The following is a 15,082-nucleotide window of genomic DNA, read 5'->3' on the forward strand; positions in this document are numbered from 1 at the left end:
TTCAACTGTATCAGAGTACAGTATTTAAGAAGCCTTCTTCATGGTGGTTGTAACATAGTAAAGAGTGTTGATTTCCAAAGAACAAGCAAACCAGAGTAGCAGCCTGCAATATACCAAACTTGAGAACCTTTCCTTAAGTGTGCCTTAATCAAAGCAGGAGCCAGTGTTCGCGTTATTTCTCCTCATGTTCATTGAACACATTTAAACTGTGTCCATTGCATCCTGTGCTGTGATTGGGGACCAGGCTGGCCAGTAGAGGTAAGAAATGAAAAACTTTACTTATCTTTCCTGGCTGGCCATGGTCTCTGATGAGACTCCTCTGATCTATGCTGGCTCGTCTGCTGGCGCAGCTCTGAGGAGCCTGCTGGGGGGCATGTCAGGGCTGGGGGGGGGGTTGGTTATGGTGGACACCGATGCTGCCACAATCCTCCCCAATCCCCTCTTATTTCTGGCCTCTGGCGACAAAATCCTGCTGGCAGCCATGCAGCAGCCACTGGCAAAGAAGTGGCCCAATGGTGGAGTTCTCATTGCACCAGCTTACCTAGTGTATGCCGGCACAACCAGGGGATAAGATTGTACTATAAGTGTTTTCAGCCCTTCTTGATAAAGCTTTTTGATTTGAAGAGCGAGTGAAGGCAGTGCTTGGTTACTTGAAATTATTCATGTAAAACACAAACTTTCAGGATTGTCAAGTACTTTGGAGTTTAAAGGGGAAAAATCACTTTCCATTCATTCATATTTATGCACTACGTAAAGGAGAGAGCGCCTTAATCCACAAATTGCCGACTAGTTCCTGTAGTGTAGATTGTTGGTTGTTCCAAAGAAATATTGTTGCCTTTGTATATCCAGAATATGAACATTTATTGTCTGATGTCCTAGCACTTTGCAACTGAATATTTTTTCTTTTCTTTTCTGTGATATCCTGGTCTGAGGTGTCTAGACATCTGCATTTGGTTTGAGGAGGAAGACTGGGCTCTCTGAAGAGACTGTTTTCTTCTTTTTCTATCAATAATGCAATTGAAATTTCTATCAGTAATGCAAATGCAATGAAAAAGTCAATGTGTCAACATTATTGTGCAGTAAATGGGTTGAGGGTGTCATCTTGCTGGTCTGAAGCTGAGAAGTTGGGTAATCCTTCTTTTTGCTATCCTAGCAGTTTGACCCTTCCTGTAGCCAGGACTGGGTTATTTCTAGATGTAAAGATTGTAAGTCCCTACTCCTGACACCTCAGACCATGAAATATTTCCTTTTCTTGCAGTGAGGGCTGATGGAGGGTCTTGAAACTTCATTTACAAACTACCTGTTTTGACTCCACTTATTTCTGTTCGATACAGATTCGCGTTTTGGTTGCATTGTGACTGCCCTGTGCTACCTTATTTGTTGCAGATCTCCACAAAATATTACTCTCTTTTAATAGGTGATGCGCATGACATTGTCAACATTGAATTGGCGGCGACGGGAGATGGTGAGGTGGTTGGTAACATGCGCAACAGAAGTAGGTATGTGCTGCCATTGATCTCTAAAAGATACTGATTTATGTGGTTTTTTAAAATAGTATGGTCTGTTCTATCATATAGGACAGTGTTTCTCAAAATGTGACTCAGGACCCACTAGGTGGGTCGCAAGCCGATTTCAGGTGGGTCCCCATTCATTTCAATATTTTATTTTTAATATATTAAACTTGATGCTACCCTGGTCTGTGACTGCATTTGGGGAAATGTCACAGACTTGTACTTTTAACAAACTACTATGTATATTCTTTTAACAATGATAGTAAATGGGATTCACTCCTGGGTAACTGCAGCCTAGGATTGTTAAAAAATTTCCTGTTTGATGATGTCACTTCCGGTCATGACATCACTTCCGGTGGGTCCTGACAAAATTCTCATTCTAAAAAGTAGGTCCCAGTGCTAAATGTGTGAGAACAACTGATATAGGAGGTTACACAAATTACTGCATATAGAATTACCACATTGTTCTTCTGAGAAACTGTGGCACTTTCATACAAAGCAGTTAGATTCTTTTTCAATTTATTTAATTATTTATTGTATTTGTATCCTGCCTTTCTCCCACACCAAAATGGGCTCAAGGCGGCTAACAATATAATCAATACATAAAATCAATACAATATTAAAAACAATTAAAACATTAAGGCACAGTCCTAACTTGCGCTGGAAACAGGCAGGCTGGCAAGCCTGTGATGCATCCAGCGCACGTTTTGGGCAGTTTGTGGCTCACCCCAAGGCAAGGGGAAACTTTTTCCCTTACCCCGGGGAGAGCCACTGCAGGGCTACTTGGATCTGCACCACCTAAATTGGTGGTACAAATCCGAGCTGCATGGGATGCTCCAGGCCACCCAGGAATGGGTCTATGATCCAGCATAACTGCCGAATCCTGGCCCTGTCTCTTGTTCCCCACGCCCTTGTCCCAAAACTTCTCCCTCCAACCTCCGATTTTTGTGCACCAGCCTATGTCCCCTTAGGGTGTCACAAAAGTGCTTTACGGCACTTTTACGACACTCCCAGGCCAGTGCAAGGTCTTATCCCAGCATAAATTCTAGATGACTTTGGTACCATTTTGCAAAAACATCATGTATTGTTGTCAGGGTTACATTGTTCCCCCATCAAAGAATTTAAGCTATCAGGTTTACCATTCTTTGCCCTCACATCAAGCAACGGGCATCTTCAATTGTGTTTGTAGCCTTCTTAATAGTGTATTTGTCTTGGCCAAGATAATTAAAACTTAGATTGCACTGTGGATATTAGAGGGCAAATGTTTTGTTTTTTTCTTAGTTCACTTAGTGGACTAGCAAATTGCTTTTTTATTCTGTAGTACATTAGCATATATATATGTATAGCTTCCATAAGGAAGCTGTAATGTCATGCAAAGATCACCTCGGAGACTTGAGCAAGTTTGTAAATGAGGGGCATGTTTGTTTATGTAAATGAAAGCCAGACATTATGTGGCTGGCCTTGGTACCTAGCACAGGGTAAAGGGGTATATATGTGTGTGTGCGCACATCATGCAGCAGGCCCAACTGAGTAAAATAAGGACCTCTGGGTGTGGTTAGATGAGCGCACAGATGTGTGCAAATTACTTTGAGCAATAATGAGGCACTCAAGATGCCTATAAGCTTCAATTTATGGAGCCCATCAGTCATTGTTCGTCCTGGAAAGAGCAACAAAAGGGTACTAAAGAAACCTGCACATTTCAGATAGGAAAGCTGGTGCTGAGTTTAGATGAGGATGTTTCCTTAAGGACAGATATTTTCCTGCTGGGGTTATATTCAATGAAGTATAGACATTTTCATGAGAGAATGGTGGGAGTGAATGCATTGAAGTGTTGGAATTAGATGGAATGGTCCAGCTTCTTTCTTTGTTGTGCCATTTAAGTGAACAAACTGTCCTATGAACCTGAGTGGCAGGACACTGTAACAATAAAAAGCAAACCTTGTATTAGAAAGTTACCATCCAAATTTTTGGTGTGTGTGTGTCTTGTATTAATGGCATCCCTATGCGGTATATCTATCATTAAGGCTGCAATCCTAACCACACTTTCCTGAGAGTAAGCCCCATTGAACAAAATAGGACTTACTTCTGAGTATACCTGGTTAGCATTGTGCCCTAAATGGGGTATGGCTTAAACAGCGGTTCTTAAACTTCTAAGTCTCTGAAGCTTTCCACTCCTAACAATGAGGAGCACATAATGAGAAACACTGGTCTAAAAGAACAGCTTCCAAGGTCATCCATAGATGCTAATCTATCAGAGCAGATTAGTTTTTTATTAGAGAATGTTTCACATTTACAAAGAACCACCAAGTAGAAAATATGAGGTCCCGAAACACAGTTACATTGGGAGAATATTGTTGATCTTAAGCACAGAGCATTCAACATAGTACGCAAGTCCGTTTCAAGGGGTTACATGCAGTGGTTTAGAGTTCATAAGTCACTTAATCCAAGGCTAGAGAGTGGGACGTGCCCAGACTCGCCTTGCACGTGACCAACTGTGCTAGGCCAGGCTTCTTCCGCCGGTTGCAGCCTCTGGTCCTGGGTCCAGGGGTCCTCCGTGGGTGGTCTCCGTGGTCGTCGTTGGCATGTCTGGCTTCTGGATGGGTTTGTTCTAGGCATGTATTAAAGCAGTGGGGCACAAATCAGAGCACAAGGTGGCATACAGGGCTGCATGCTAATCTTTCTCTGTGCACCATTGACAAAAGGAAAGAGTCATCTATGTAAGGTAAATAACACTCAGATGCACTGTAGAGCTTGAACCCTGGACCTTACATGTCCTGGGATGTACCTTAAGCATTGTACCCTTTTATGGTAAGGACTTTTACTACCTTAACTCCATTATTCATTTGATACAATTCAACCTAAGTGGGTATTCAACCTAAGTGATTCAGAAATACTGGGCAATTTCTGAATCACTCTGAGTCGTCTTTCTGTGCTTTCTTTTAGAAGACGCAGGTTTTGTGTGCCCTGTTGAGATCATACATGGGGAGGGTGCCTTGATTGGTCTCCCAGAGTGCTTGACTTCCAAATCCAAGGCACCAAGGCAACCAAGTTCTGTGATTTGAATGAATTGTGCAAATATGTGTACACTTGCTTAATTTGCATGTGTTCTGCTCATCTCAAGGAATGTTAAAACTGCAGGGTTCTGCAACCTTACTCCATTATCAGTGGAAATCTTACTCAGTGAATTGTATAGCTTCTAATATTTTGCCTTATTGTCCACAACTTCCAGGCTTACTATTACGTTATGTCCAAACGGTGGACATACAGGTCGGAATCTTGCTTTTCATAAAAGCTATGACTCTCAGGATGTTGAGTTTTGCAGTGTTGCCATGCTTGTGTGGTTTGTGGTATACTCAAAAGCCTGATCTCAACATATAAGTACCAGGAACTTCTGCAAAGTGTGTTGGAGAACAGTCCTCAGGTTCAAGATTGTGCTCTTTTAGGAGTTCATGTTCAAATCAGTCTTGGTGGTAACCATTTTCTTCTATGCCTCCACAGGTGTTTATGCACTGGATAGCATCATGCAAACCTGGTTTACACTTTTCACTCCAACTGAAGCTACTAGTATTGTTGCTACCACAGTGATGTCCAACAGCACCATTGTCCGATTGCATCTGGACTGCCATCAGCAGGAGAAACTGGCCAGCAGTGCTAGGACGCTTGCTCTGCAGTGTGCCATGAAGGATCCCCAGAACTGTGCCCTCTCTGCACTGACCTTGTGTGAGAAGGATCATATAGCTTTTGAGACTGCTTACCAAATTGTTCTTGATGCTGCTGCAACTGGCATGAGCTACACACAGCTTTTCACTATAGCACGATACATGGAACATCGGGGTTACCCTATGCGAGCCTACAAACTGGCCACGTTGGCCATGACGCATCTCAACCTGAGTTACAATCAGGACACACACCCTGCCATTAATGATGTTTTATGGGCATGTGCACTCAGCCATTCCCTTGGGAAAAATGAGCTTGCAGCTATAATACCTCTGGTGGTCAAAAGTGTCAAATGTGCAACAGTACTGTCGGACATCTTGCGTAGATGTACTTTGACCACTCCTGGAATGGTGGGACTTCATGGGAGGAGAAACTCTGGTAAGCTCATGTCATTGGACAAAGCCCCACTAAGGCAACTCCTGGATGCTACAATTGGAGCATACATTAATACCACGCACTCCCGGCTCACGCACATCAGTCCACGGCATTATAGTGAGTTCATAGAATTCCTGAGTAAGGCTCGAGAGACTTTCTTAATGGCTCACGACGGACACATTCAGTTTACACAGTTCATTGACAACCTAAAACAAATCTACAAAGGCAAAAAGAAACTGATGATGCTGGTTCGTGAACGGTTTGGTTGACAAAAAAATGTGTGAATGGGGTGGGGGGAGGAATGGGAGGGTGGTATGTTTTTACTTGAGCCTGCCTTTGTATCCTTTTTAACTTAAAACAGAGCCACACCGGTATTATATGTGTATAGTTATATACTGAGTTTGCAAATCTAAATTGTCATGTGAAATTTTGTGTAATTTTTTTTTCTTTTTCTGTTTTTTTTTTTGTATGAGAGAGTGAGAGGCTTGAAAACGAAGTTTGGTTTACACTGAGTATATGTTGTCAAGTGGCAGAAGTCCACAGAGCTCTCCTGTTCTTTCTGTATACGTTCACAGCCTCAAAACAAAAGAGAAATATATTGCAATGGCTTTAAAAAAAAATACAAAACCAAACAAAAACACCTCCATCCTCTGATAAGTACCTCGAATGGCTCCAGCTTTACTCCTTTGTAACTCATCCTGACATTTCAGCTTATTTAAATCAACCAACCAACCAACCACACACACAAACTAATAGTTTCAAAGGCTGACCCACGTGGCTTTGCAGTGCTTGTTCATCCCGAAGCATGGCACATGGTGCTTGTGCATGTGGAAACTTAGCGACTGTCAACATACATTCTCAGGGATTTATCTGAAAAAAATTAAAGAATGAGAGCATTTATTGTACTGTATATATATTATAGTATATGTCGGAATATTGAGAAAAAATATAACTAACTAATTTATAAAAAAAAAAATCTATGATGCGAAATACTTGAAGCTGCAGTAGCTTGGTTTGAAACAAAAACAAGAAAACATATTGAGAAGACTCAAGTGCGCCTAGCTTCAGGGCTGGCTCAGGTGATGAACGAATATGCTGGGCATCTATGCAGAGCCACCTTTTGGATTGCATTGTTGGATGGAAATTGGGGGAAATTTTATACATACATACATACACAATACATACATACATTCATACATACATATATATATATATATAATATATATATATATGTATATATTTATACAGACCGGTGTATGCATATATATATATATGTATACACACTTGCGCACTTATTACAGGCACTCTAGTAAAGAGGGGACAACGCAGCCAGAGCAGCAAGCCTTAGCATTAAGAATACAGTATGCCAGATTTGGGGTTTGTGCCTCGTAGCCTAGAAAACTTAAATATCCTTTTTCCCACACACAGGGTGGCTACAGACAATTTACCACATTGTCACGTCTTGTAAATTTACTGGATTGCACACAAACTTCATGGGATCCGATTGTTTCTAGCACCTGGTCAAGCATGCAGGCAATTTTCACCACTTGTCTTGAGCAGACAGATCTTCTTGGGAAGCAGTAGCATGGCCAAAGTCACATTTCTATGCAGGCATTTGCTACAAGTGACCAAATTTCCAATACGATCTGTGAATACTGCAGTTAGTTTGTAAGCAATGACCATATGGTAAATGTTCGTCTGCCCACAATGTTTTCCAAAACAATTGACATAATTCATTACGCCTTTGCAGTGAGCTAATAATAAGCTAACCTTTGTGCACAAATAACATATATATATAATATATTATATATATATCTATATTCTGGATACGTATTTGACTTTGTGCAGGACAGAAAGTTGTGTAGGTATGACTGTTCTATTTTTTGGTTTATTTTAAAATATTTTTATTTCCTCTAGAATTACTTCAAACGAAAGCAGCCTTCTATCTTGCCTTGTCTTAATGCTTTAAAATAACCAAACTGGAGATCTAACTACCAAACTGTTCATTATATTATTATTATACCAACTTTGGTTACAGTATAGTGTCTTTTACTTTAGCTGATGGTTCTGTATTCTTGTGCTTTTTAAAGCATTTTTTTTAACATATTGGTGCAAAAGTTGTCCCGTGTCTCTTGTTCCCTTCACTAGAGAACATGCTAGAGGTATGTTTGTAGAACTCTTTTTTTGTTTAGAGAAAAAACTTGTTTCATGCTCTCCATTTTATTTATTATACTAGGAAAAAAGGTTATACTTCATCACCCATGTAAACATGCTCATGAAGTTGAAAGTAATTAAGATTTGATACACTGATATCAATTTATTTATGTAACTAAATCACTGTTTTATAAACTTGTTAATGATCAACAATTTTTTTGTTTTGATTAAAATTAGTTTTTTGAAAGTTGATTTTGGACTCCTTTATGGTATCTGTCATTTGACTGGCAGTGAAAGTCTCAATTGCTGCTGAAACTTTCTTGTGAATGATGCATTTCAGGATATCATTTCAGGAAATGAAGGATTTCAGAGTAAACAATATTGCTTTCTCCCCCAAAATGCTGCCTTGAATTTGTTGCCCTCTATATGAGTGTGATACAAGGTTGATGGACCAATCCTATCCTTGCAATACGATGGTGGATCTCGCAGGCTGCCACTGCATGAGCAGCACGTAGTAGACCAGCTGTTGAAGCAAGTAAGACAGCCCTTGAGGTCAGGCTTGGAACAAGGGCTCTGGATTTTGGCGGCTGCAGCTGTGAAATCCGGAGCCTTGCTCCAGGCCCAACATGCCCTATTTGGCAGAAGCGTGTCTTAATGCACCCTTAATGCACAACGAAGAGGCTCTTAATGCAAAGAAGAGGCAATCTGTCTCCAGTAACCTGCACAACCAGCTAGTGTCTGGTAGAGAGTGTCGGTTTTCACAACAAATGCATTAGATTGTGCTGAATGCTTGCTTAACAACCTAATCGCATTACAACGGGATTGGAGAACGCATTCCCGTTAAGTGATGCACACCTATACTTGTATGTGTGGGGATATGTTGATGTCTGTGTCTATAAGATGTATTAAATCTCCATAAATTTTTTTTTTACAACCAACAAACCAAAGACTTTCAGATGCATTGTGTCGGTCCCAAGGCTAAATGTCCTGTGCTGATTATTACAAGGTGTTTTGGTTGGTGGAAAACGTGACTTGTTTTTTGACTTGGGGGTGGTGGTGCTCCATCAGGACCCCGATTTTCCTGCTTGGTATTTTGACAGCTGCAAAAAAAGTCTGTGTGGAATTGAAAAGGAAAACCAGACTAGACAGGCAACATTGCTTTGGTGAAATGGTTGCCAGAACCCTTTTCTGCTTCACAGTGATCCTCTGTCATCCGTGCCCTTGTTGATACTACAGATTTTATACTCTACAGCACCAAGGGACACTGCTCCATAAATATCTTCTGACTTCATAGCTTGCCCATCATCCCGAGCACATACAGCTGTGCTCGTACCACAGGCTGTCTTATGTTTGGAGATGTGTGTATCTAAGCCATGGTGCCAAAGTATTGCCGCTCTGTCACCAGCTCTGCAATGTTGTTCCCCTGGTTCCAACCAGTGAAATTGATAAATTGCCTCTGCAGCTTTGCTTGTCATCTGATGAAATATATGTCAAGTCAGGCAAGCTGTCACATATTTGGGCTTTACCAGCACCCAATCTGTTAGCTCTGATTTGGTTCCACAAACATTTTGTTCCCTGCATCCTTTCCACCCAAGTCCTTGCCTAATTCAGAATGAGGAAGCAGCCTTGAGGTCATAGAACGCCTGTGTCATTGCAGAGTGTGAGAGAGGAGAGCATATTTTTGAATGTAAAAGATCTTTCTGTATTCTGAAGACTAACACAGCAGGGAGTGGATTAGAAAAGAACATTTTTTCTGATGCACTTTTTATAGGAAGTGTTTGAAGCCATTTTTAATTATTTGGTATTTTTCTAACCGACTGTTGGAAGCATGGCTTCCGAAGCAGCTCACAAAACTTTAGCAACATGATTTAACAGAAAAATCAAGTAAAATACAGTAAAGTGATAAATGTTAATTAAACATCACCATTGAGAAGACAAATCAGCAGCACTGAACATGACCAACCTGGGGGAACTCTTTTATTATTATTTTTCTCATTCAAGGTCAAAAGGCAAGAATGATGGGACAGCTCAAACTTCCCAAGGGACATGGTTGTAGTGTCTGGGTGCCACATTAAAAAATATGGCATCCATCACATGTAGTTAAATTCTATTCAGAACTACCAGTGCAAACCTAGATACATGTCTACTCAGAGGTAAGTGCCAATGAGTTCAATGGGACTTACTCCCAGGTAAGTGTTCATAGTAGGAGTGGCCAAACTTAACATAAGAGCCACATACGATAAACTTCAGATGTTTGAGAGTTGCAATATTCAAGAAGCATTAAAATCCTTAAATATATTTACTCACCATGAACATTAAACTGAAGTTTGCAATCCAGAGGACTCTGTTTACGCCTGATAAATATAACACTTGAAAATGCCTTATTTACCTTTTATATTTTGACAGAAAAAGGAGCTCAGCCAACATATTTCTGAGAGCTGCACATTATATGTGAAAGAGCCACATGTGGCTCGTGAGCCACAGTTTGGCCACCCCTCATTTATAAGATTGTAGCCCAACAGCCCAATCCTATCCCTACCAGCCTATAGCATGTAGTGTTCTACCAGAGCACATGTTGCATGCTATTGTGATGGGCAACTGAATGGCTCTGGAGAGGTAAGTAAAATGGGGACTTGCCATGAGTAAGTAAATGAGTTACTTACTTCCCCATAGCTGCCTGGTCTCTGATAGGAGTCTACTCCAAGGAGTCTCGGGGCATTTGGGTGCAAGGAAAGGGGGATAGCATCTCAGAGTGCGCTGATGCCACCAAGCCCCCTCTTGCCCTTGCCTGGCCTGCTCCCTGCCTCTAATCCAACCACCACTCTTGCTGACCTGCCTGCTCCTTTGATTCTTTGGGGAAAGCCATAGCAGGTCAACTCATTTTAAAGCAGTTTCCATTTGTAGCATAGACGGATCTTGGATGGACCTTACTGGACCATGGTGTTTGGTGGTGTACATAGATACTACTGCTTCTTGAAAACAAAATCATTATGGTACACCAAACAGTCTACTTTGCATTGGAACCACAGGCAAAATCTTTGATACAGAGACCAGATCCTGGAGGTCATTGCAGGGGAAGGGAGTTCTATTTCCAAAGCTTGAAAGCATCCATTGGTCAAAGTATACCCCCTGAACAACTTCAGATTTAAAAATAGTGTTAGTTGAATATAACTTGAAAGCTAGCAGGGTCAGGCCTGGTTAGTACTTGGATGGGAGACCACCTGGGAATACCTGGTGCTGTAGGCTTATACCATAGTCTTTCGAGACTGAAGGTTGCCAACCATATTTGTAATGGATGATCTTTAACGTGAACTCTATCTCTGAAGTTTCCTCCTTCCTTTCTTTCTCTGCTTTCCCACATGGAATTATTAAGCTTGAGTAAAAAGGAAATGAAGCATGGAGGACTTGAAGCTAAAGCTGAACTGAAAGTTCTCCTATGACAATTTTTGGCTTAAAATCTGGGGAGGGAGAGGTCCCCATCTTCCTCCAGTTCAACTTTTTTCCCCACTGTCAGTTTCACAGTGGTGATGCTGCACCTAGCATCAGCGGTACTCCTTTGGCTGGTTGGTTGACTGGCAGCTCTTATTTTCTCCAGAAATATGGCATGGTTCCAGGTGTCTTATGGGAAAAATGGCAGCTGCCAGCCAAAAGAGTGATTCTGCTACCACTGTAGCCCCACATTTGTCCTCTGCACATACAACATCTCCAAAATGGTGTCACCAGTGAAGGGGTCAGTGAAACTGTGCAGGGCATTTTGATCCAGCTGTTCCAAAACACATGAGCAAGCTCTTACATTGGGAAGGACCTCCTGATGTGGGCAGGGCATCAACTTTGCAGAGAGTATATTCAGTTCTCTACAAGGGCCCTTCTAACTTACCTCAGTGCTGTGGATCTTCCTGCTTAGGGTATTATCTTCACAATGCTCCAGTAACACCAGAAATCCCAGATCACATGGGAAGTATCTCATGAGGCAAATCCTTCCCATATTTAGCATTGCCCCCAGGTTCAAGAAGGGGGTAAGCTGGTGTGGGAAAGAGCCATGTTGTCCTTCCCACATGATCTCTGACTGTTGACATTACTGAACAACTGTGCCAAGGATACACACGACAGTGCTCTCATCTTATTAAGGCCATGGCAGAAGAGACATAAGAGCAGAAGCACTGGGGCTTCAACAGGTGACCAGCCCCTGGGAAGTGTAGCTTCTTAATATGGATGTTAGGAAATGAAATTTACTTAGGATAGATATCAAGTGCCCTAGAAACTAGACCCAGGGCCTCTTGCACATGGGAATCTATCATAACAGATGCACCAGGTATGAAGGAATGAGACCACCCTGCCTGGCACAACAGAACAGCACCCAGTTCAGAATATATACACTGCATGACGCAGCACATGAACATTCTGAACTGCATAATTAAGAATCACGGAAATAACACATTCTTTGTAAGGTTGTGAAAAGGACAGTCCCCTGACTTTTAAAGTTCACAATCTGAATTTCAACAGTGGGGGAGAAAAAAAAACAAAGGAAGGAAGAAGTGAGACTAAAAACAGGGAGGAAGAGCAAATAAAACAGGCAATGGTAACCAAAGAAACAATTGTGTGTCCATTTGTCAAGTTTGTATATCACTGATTGAAAGATGTTTCAGTTTTCTGGACAAAGAGATTAGATTTTGTGTATGTGTGGGCTTTGTCTATGCATCCTATCCATAGACTATCCCATCCAATTTGTTGCTCTTCTGAGAGTATAACACAGAGTTTTCTGACATGCATCCTTTCCTGGTTTGTGCTGGATTCATTTGACACTGCCCTACTACTGCACTACAGCTATCACTTCCACCACCAAAGCAAGAACAATGCTGAATGGGCAGTGCGTGCCAATTGGGAGTTCTTAACATATTGGCATATTTTCTTTCCTGTTCCACAGCAACACCCACCCTGTGAGAATGCACTCTCTGGCAGTGGCACGCCAATGGCATGCTTAAGCAATGCCGCTGGTAGTGTTTGAGAAGCCATTGCAAAGAGGCAGTTTGTGATCTAGGTTGTGATGAGCAACCAGGGATTGCAGGTCGGGGTAGGTTTATGGAAATTGCTTGCTAACTGTCTTCAAGATGACCAGTCAGTACCAGACCAGACCACCTCATTGCTCCCAAGTAAGGCTATGGTTGTGCTACAACACACGGAAGGGAGCACAGAAGCGGTGGCGTAGCTGGCGGGGGGGCAGAGCACTCAGCCTGGCAGGGAGGTGGGTGAGTGGCCCCTCCCTTCGGAGCCATTCCTGGTAGGGGGGCAAAACAGAGCCGTACGGGGTACTTTCTCATACTTTATGTAGGTAGGGCTGCAGCAGGCTGCAGATGGAGCAGGAAGCCCTCCGCAGCACTCCCTGGGGCTTGGAATCGTCCGCAGGCACAAAGCACTTCTGTTTGGCTGGAGGTGCTTTGCACCCGCTTTTAGTGAATGTTCCAAGCCTCTGGGAGGGGTGCGCAGGGTTCCCCCCTTCGCCCCCCCCCCTTAGCAACGCAATCCTGGGGATCGTGTTGCTGACCTAGCCCCTCCCCCACAAAGACTTATCAAGGGAGTAAAGCTCCCTCAGCGTTTGAGTAACACTGATCTAATGCTTAGAACTACCTCCTCCTAGTACAGTTCAGTGACGTGAAGTCAGGATAGGCAAGGGAGGCAGAGCCTCACCTAACCCAGCAAGAAAAAAGGGACCCCAACATGTTTAAAGAAAAAAAAAAACCTTCCTTTTCCCTTTCTAAAACTGCTCCTCTCTGCTCAGTTCAGTCCGTTCAAACATGGACACACACACACACACACATGCACAAACAATTGGGGCAAGCTGCCAATCATCCCAGTCGCAATGGTAGCTTGCAAGGGATAAAATCAGTAGGAACACCTATGCACTTAAACACTGGAAAGAAGGGGCACCAGGAAGAGCTGCTTCCATTTGCCCAGTAAGAAAAAAGACAGCGTTGGTTTCATCAGTCTCTGGGGTGGCACTAGGAAGACTTTCCTCCAGTAGGTTAGGCTATATTCATAGCTAGCATCAAGAAAAGAAAAGAAAAAAACACAAGGTGGCTGGCTAGCCTATCAAAAAACAGCAGGACATCTGCATCATTAAGCTCTGGGGAGGCAGCAGGAAGAGTTGCTGATCCTGTGTCTCTAGGAGAGAGAGGGATGGGCGGGTTCATCAGAGGAGTGTTTACACACACACCCTGGCAGCAGCTCCATTTTTTTCTATGGCTGCAGCTGATTTTTTTATGGAAAAGACAGGGCGAGTTTTTTAGAGTCCCCAAAATGCTCTGAGTGACTTAGGGCACAAGCCTAACCAAGTCTACTCAGAAGTAAGTCCTATTTTGTTCAATGGGGTTTACTCTCAGGAAAGTGTGGTTAGGATTGCAGCCTTAGACAGTCTGCCCATTAGAACTTGTTTTCGAATTGTTAAAGGGGGTGGAGACTTGACTCAAGTCAAACCTCCCTGAATTTGCCCATCTTTTGCTTAAGGGGGAAGAGAGAGTATGTGTTGCCTCCCCTGGCCTGGAGCTCACTGCCCATCTCTGGAACAGTTATATGACACCATCTCTCTTTCTCTTGAAATCCTTCTTCCAAACCTCCCTTTACAATGAAGTGTTTGGGTTATGGGTTACCTGGCTATTATCCTTATGCAAAGTAGTCATTACATTATAAGCAGAAAGAAAAGTTCTTCAGTCAGCAGGCAGTTGTTTGCAGCCCCCAGGGGAAGATGCTAACTGGCTACCTTGCACAATAAATGTGGACTATTCTTCAGCGGAGGCTATTAAAGTGCAAGTTACCAGTCGCTCCTTAGTGCTGATTCTGAGGACTGAAATTAGTTTGTAGAGAAACTGCTACCAGAAAACCTCCAGGGTGGATATGGAATGGTTTGTTGATTCACACCTCCTTTTTTGTCCTGCAGGTACTTCCTTGCAGTGCTCAGAAAGGGCTGGAAAGCAAGTTTGAGTTCTAGAGTGCTGAGGGCCATAGTAGATAAGATGCCCTTCTTACAGCCCAAATCTATGCTTCCCACACACACACACCATGCCAAAAAAAGCTTGCAGGTCTACCCAAACCTGCACTAACAAAATCAAATCCATTGGCCCTTAAAAAACTCTCAGATTTCATTACCTTTTGTGGGCTGCATTTGAACTGCTTCTTCCCAGCCCCCATTCCAGCAGGATACAGTGTGTATGTGTATCAGTCATTTTTAAAATAAGACCAATGCTTTTTTAAGTCTACATCTTCTAACCATCAATACCTGTTGAGGTTTGGAAGTTGGACTTAGACCTGGAAGATCCAGGTTCAAATCCCCA

At 42.6% G+C, this 15,082-nt stretch overlaps 1 protein-coding gene across 1 annotated transcript in view; it reads left to right on the forward strand.

Moving 5' to 3' along the window:
• The window catches only part of ZSWIM6 (zinc finger SWIM-type containing 6), a 115,500-nt gene extending 107,542 nt beyond the window's left edge, over nt 1-7,958 (forward strand). Inside the window, exons 13-14 of the mRNA XM_066613879.1 lie at nt 1,418-1,499; nt 5,010-7,958. Of these exons, the coding sequence (XP_066469976.1) occupies nt 1,418-1,499; nt 5,010-5,872 (945 nt within the window). The 3' untranslated portion in view covers nt 5,873-7,958. The remainder of the gene's footprint in view (nt 1-1,417; nt 1,500-5,009) is intronic.
• The last annotated feature ends 7,124 nt before the right edge of the window (nt 7,959-15,082 follow it).

Source organism: Tiliqua scincoides, chromosome 2 (assembly GCF_035046505.1).
Source record: "Tiliqua scincoides isolate rTilSci1 chromosome 2, rTilSci1.hap2, whole genome shotgun sequence".
Lineage (NCBI taxonomy): Eukaryota > Metazoa > Chordata > Lepidosauria > Squamata > Scincidae > Tiliqua > Tiliqua scincoides.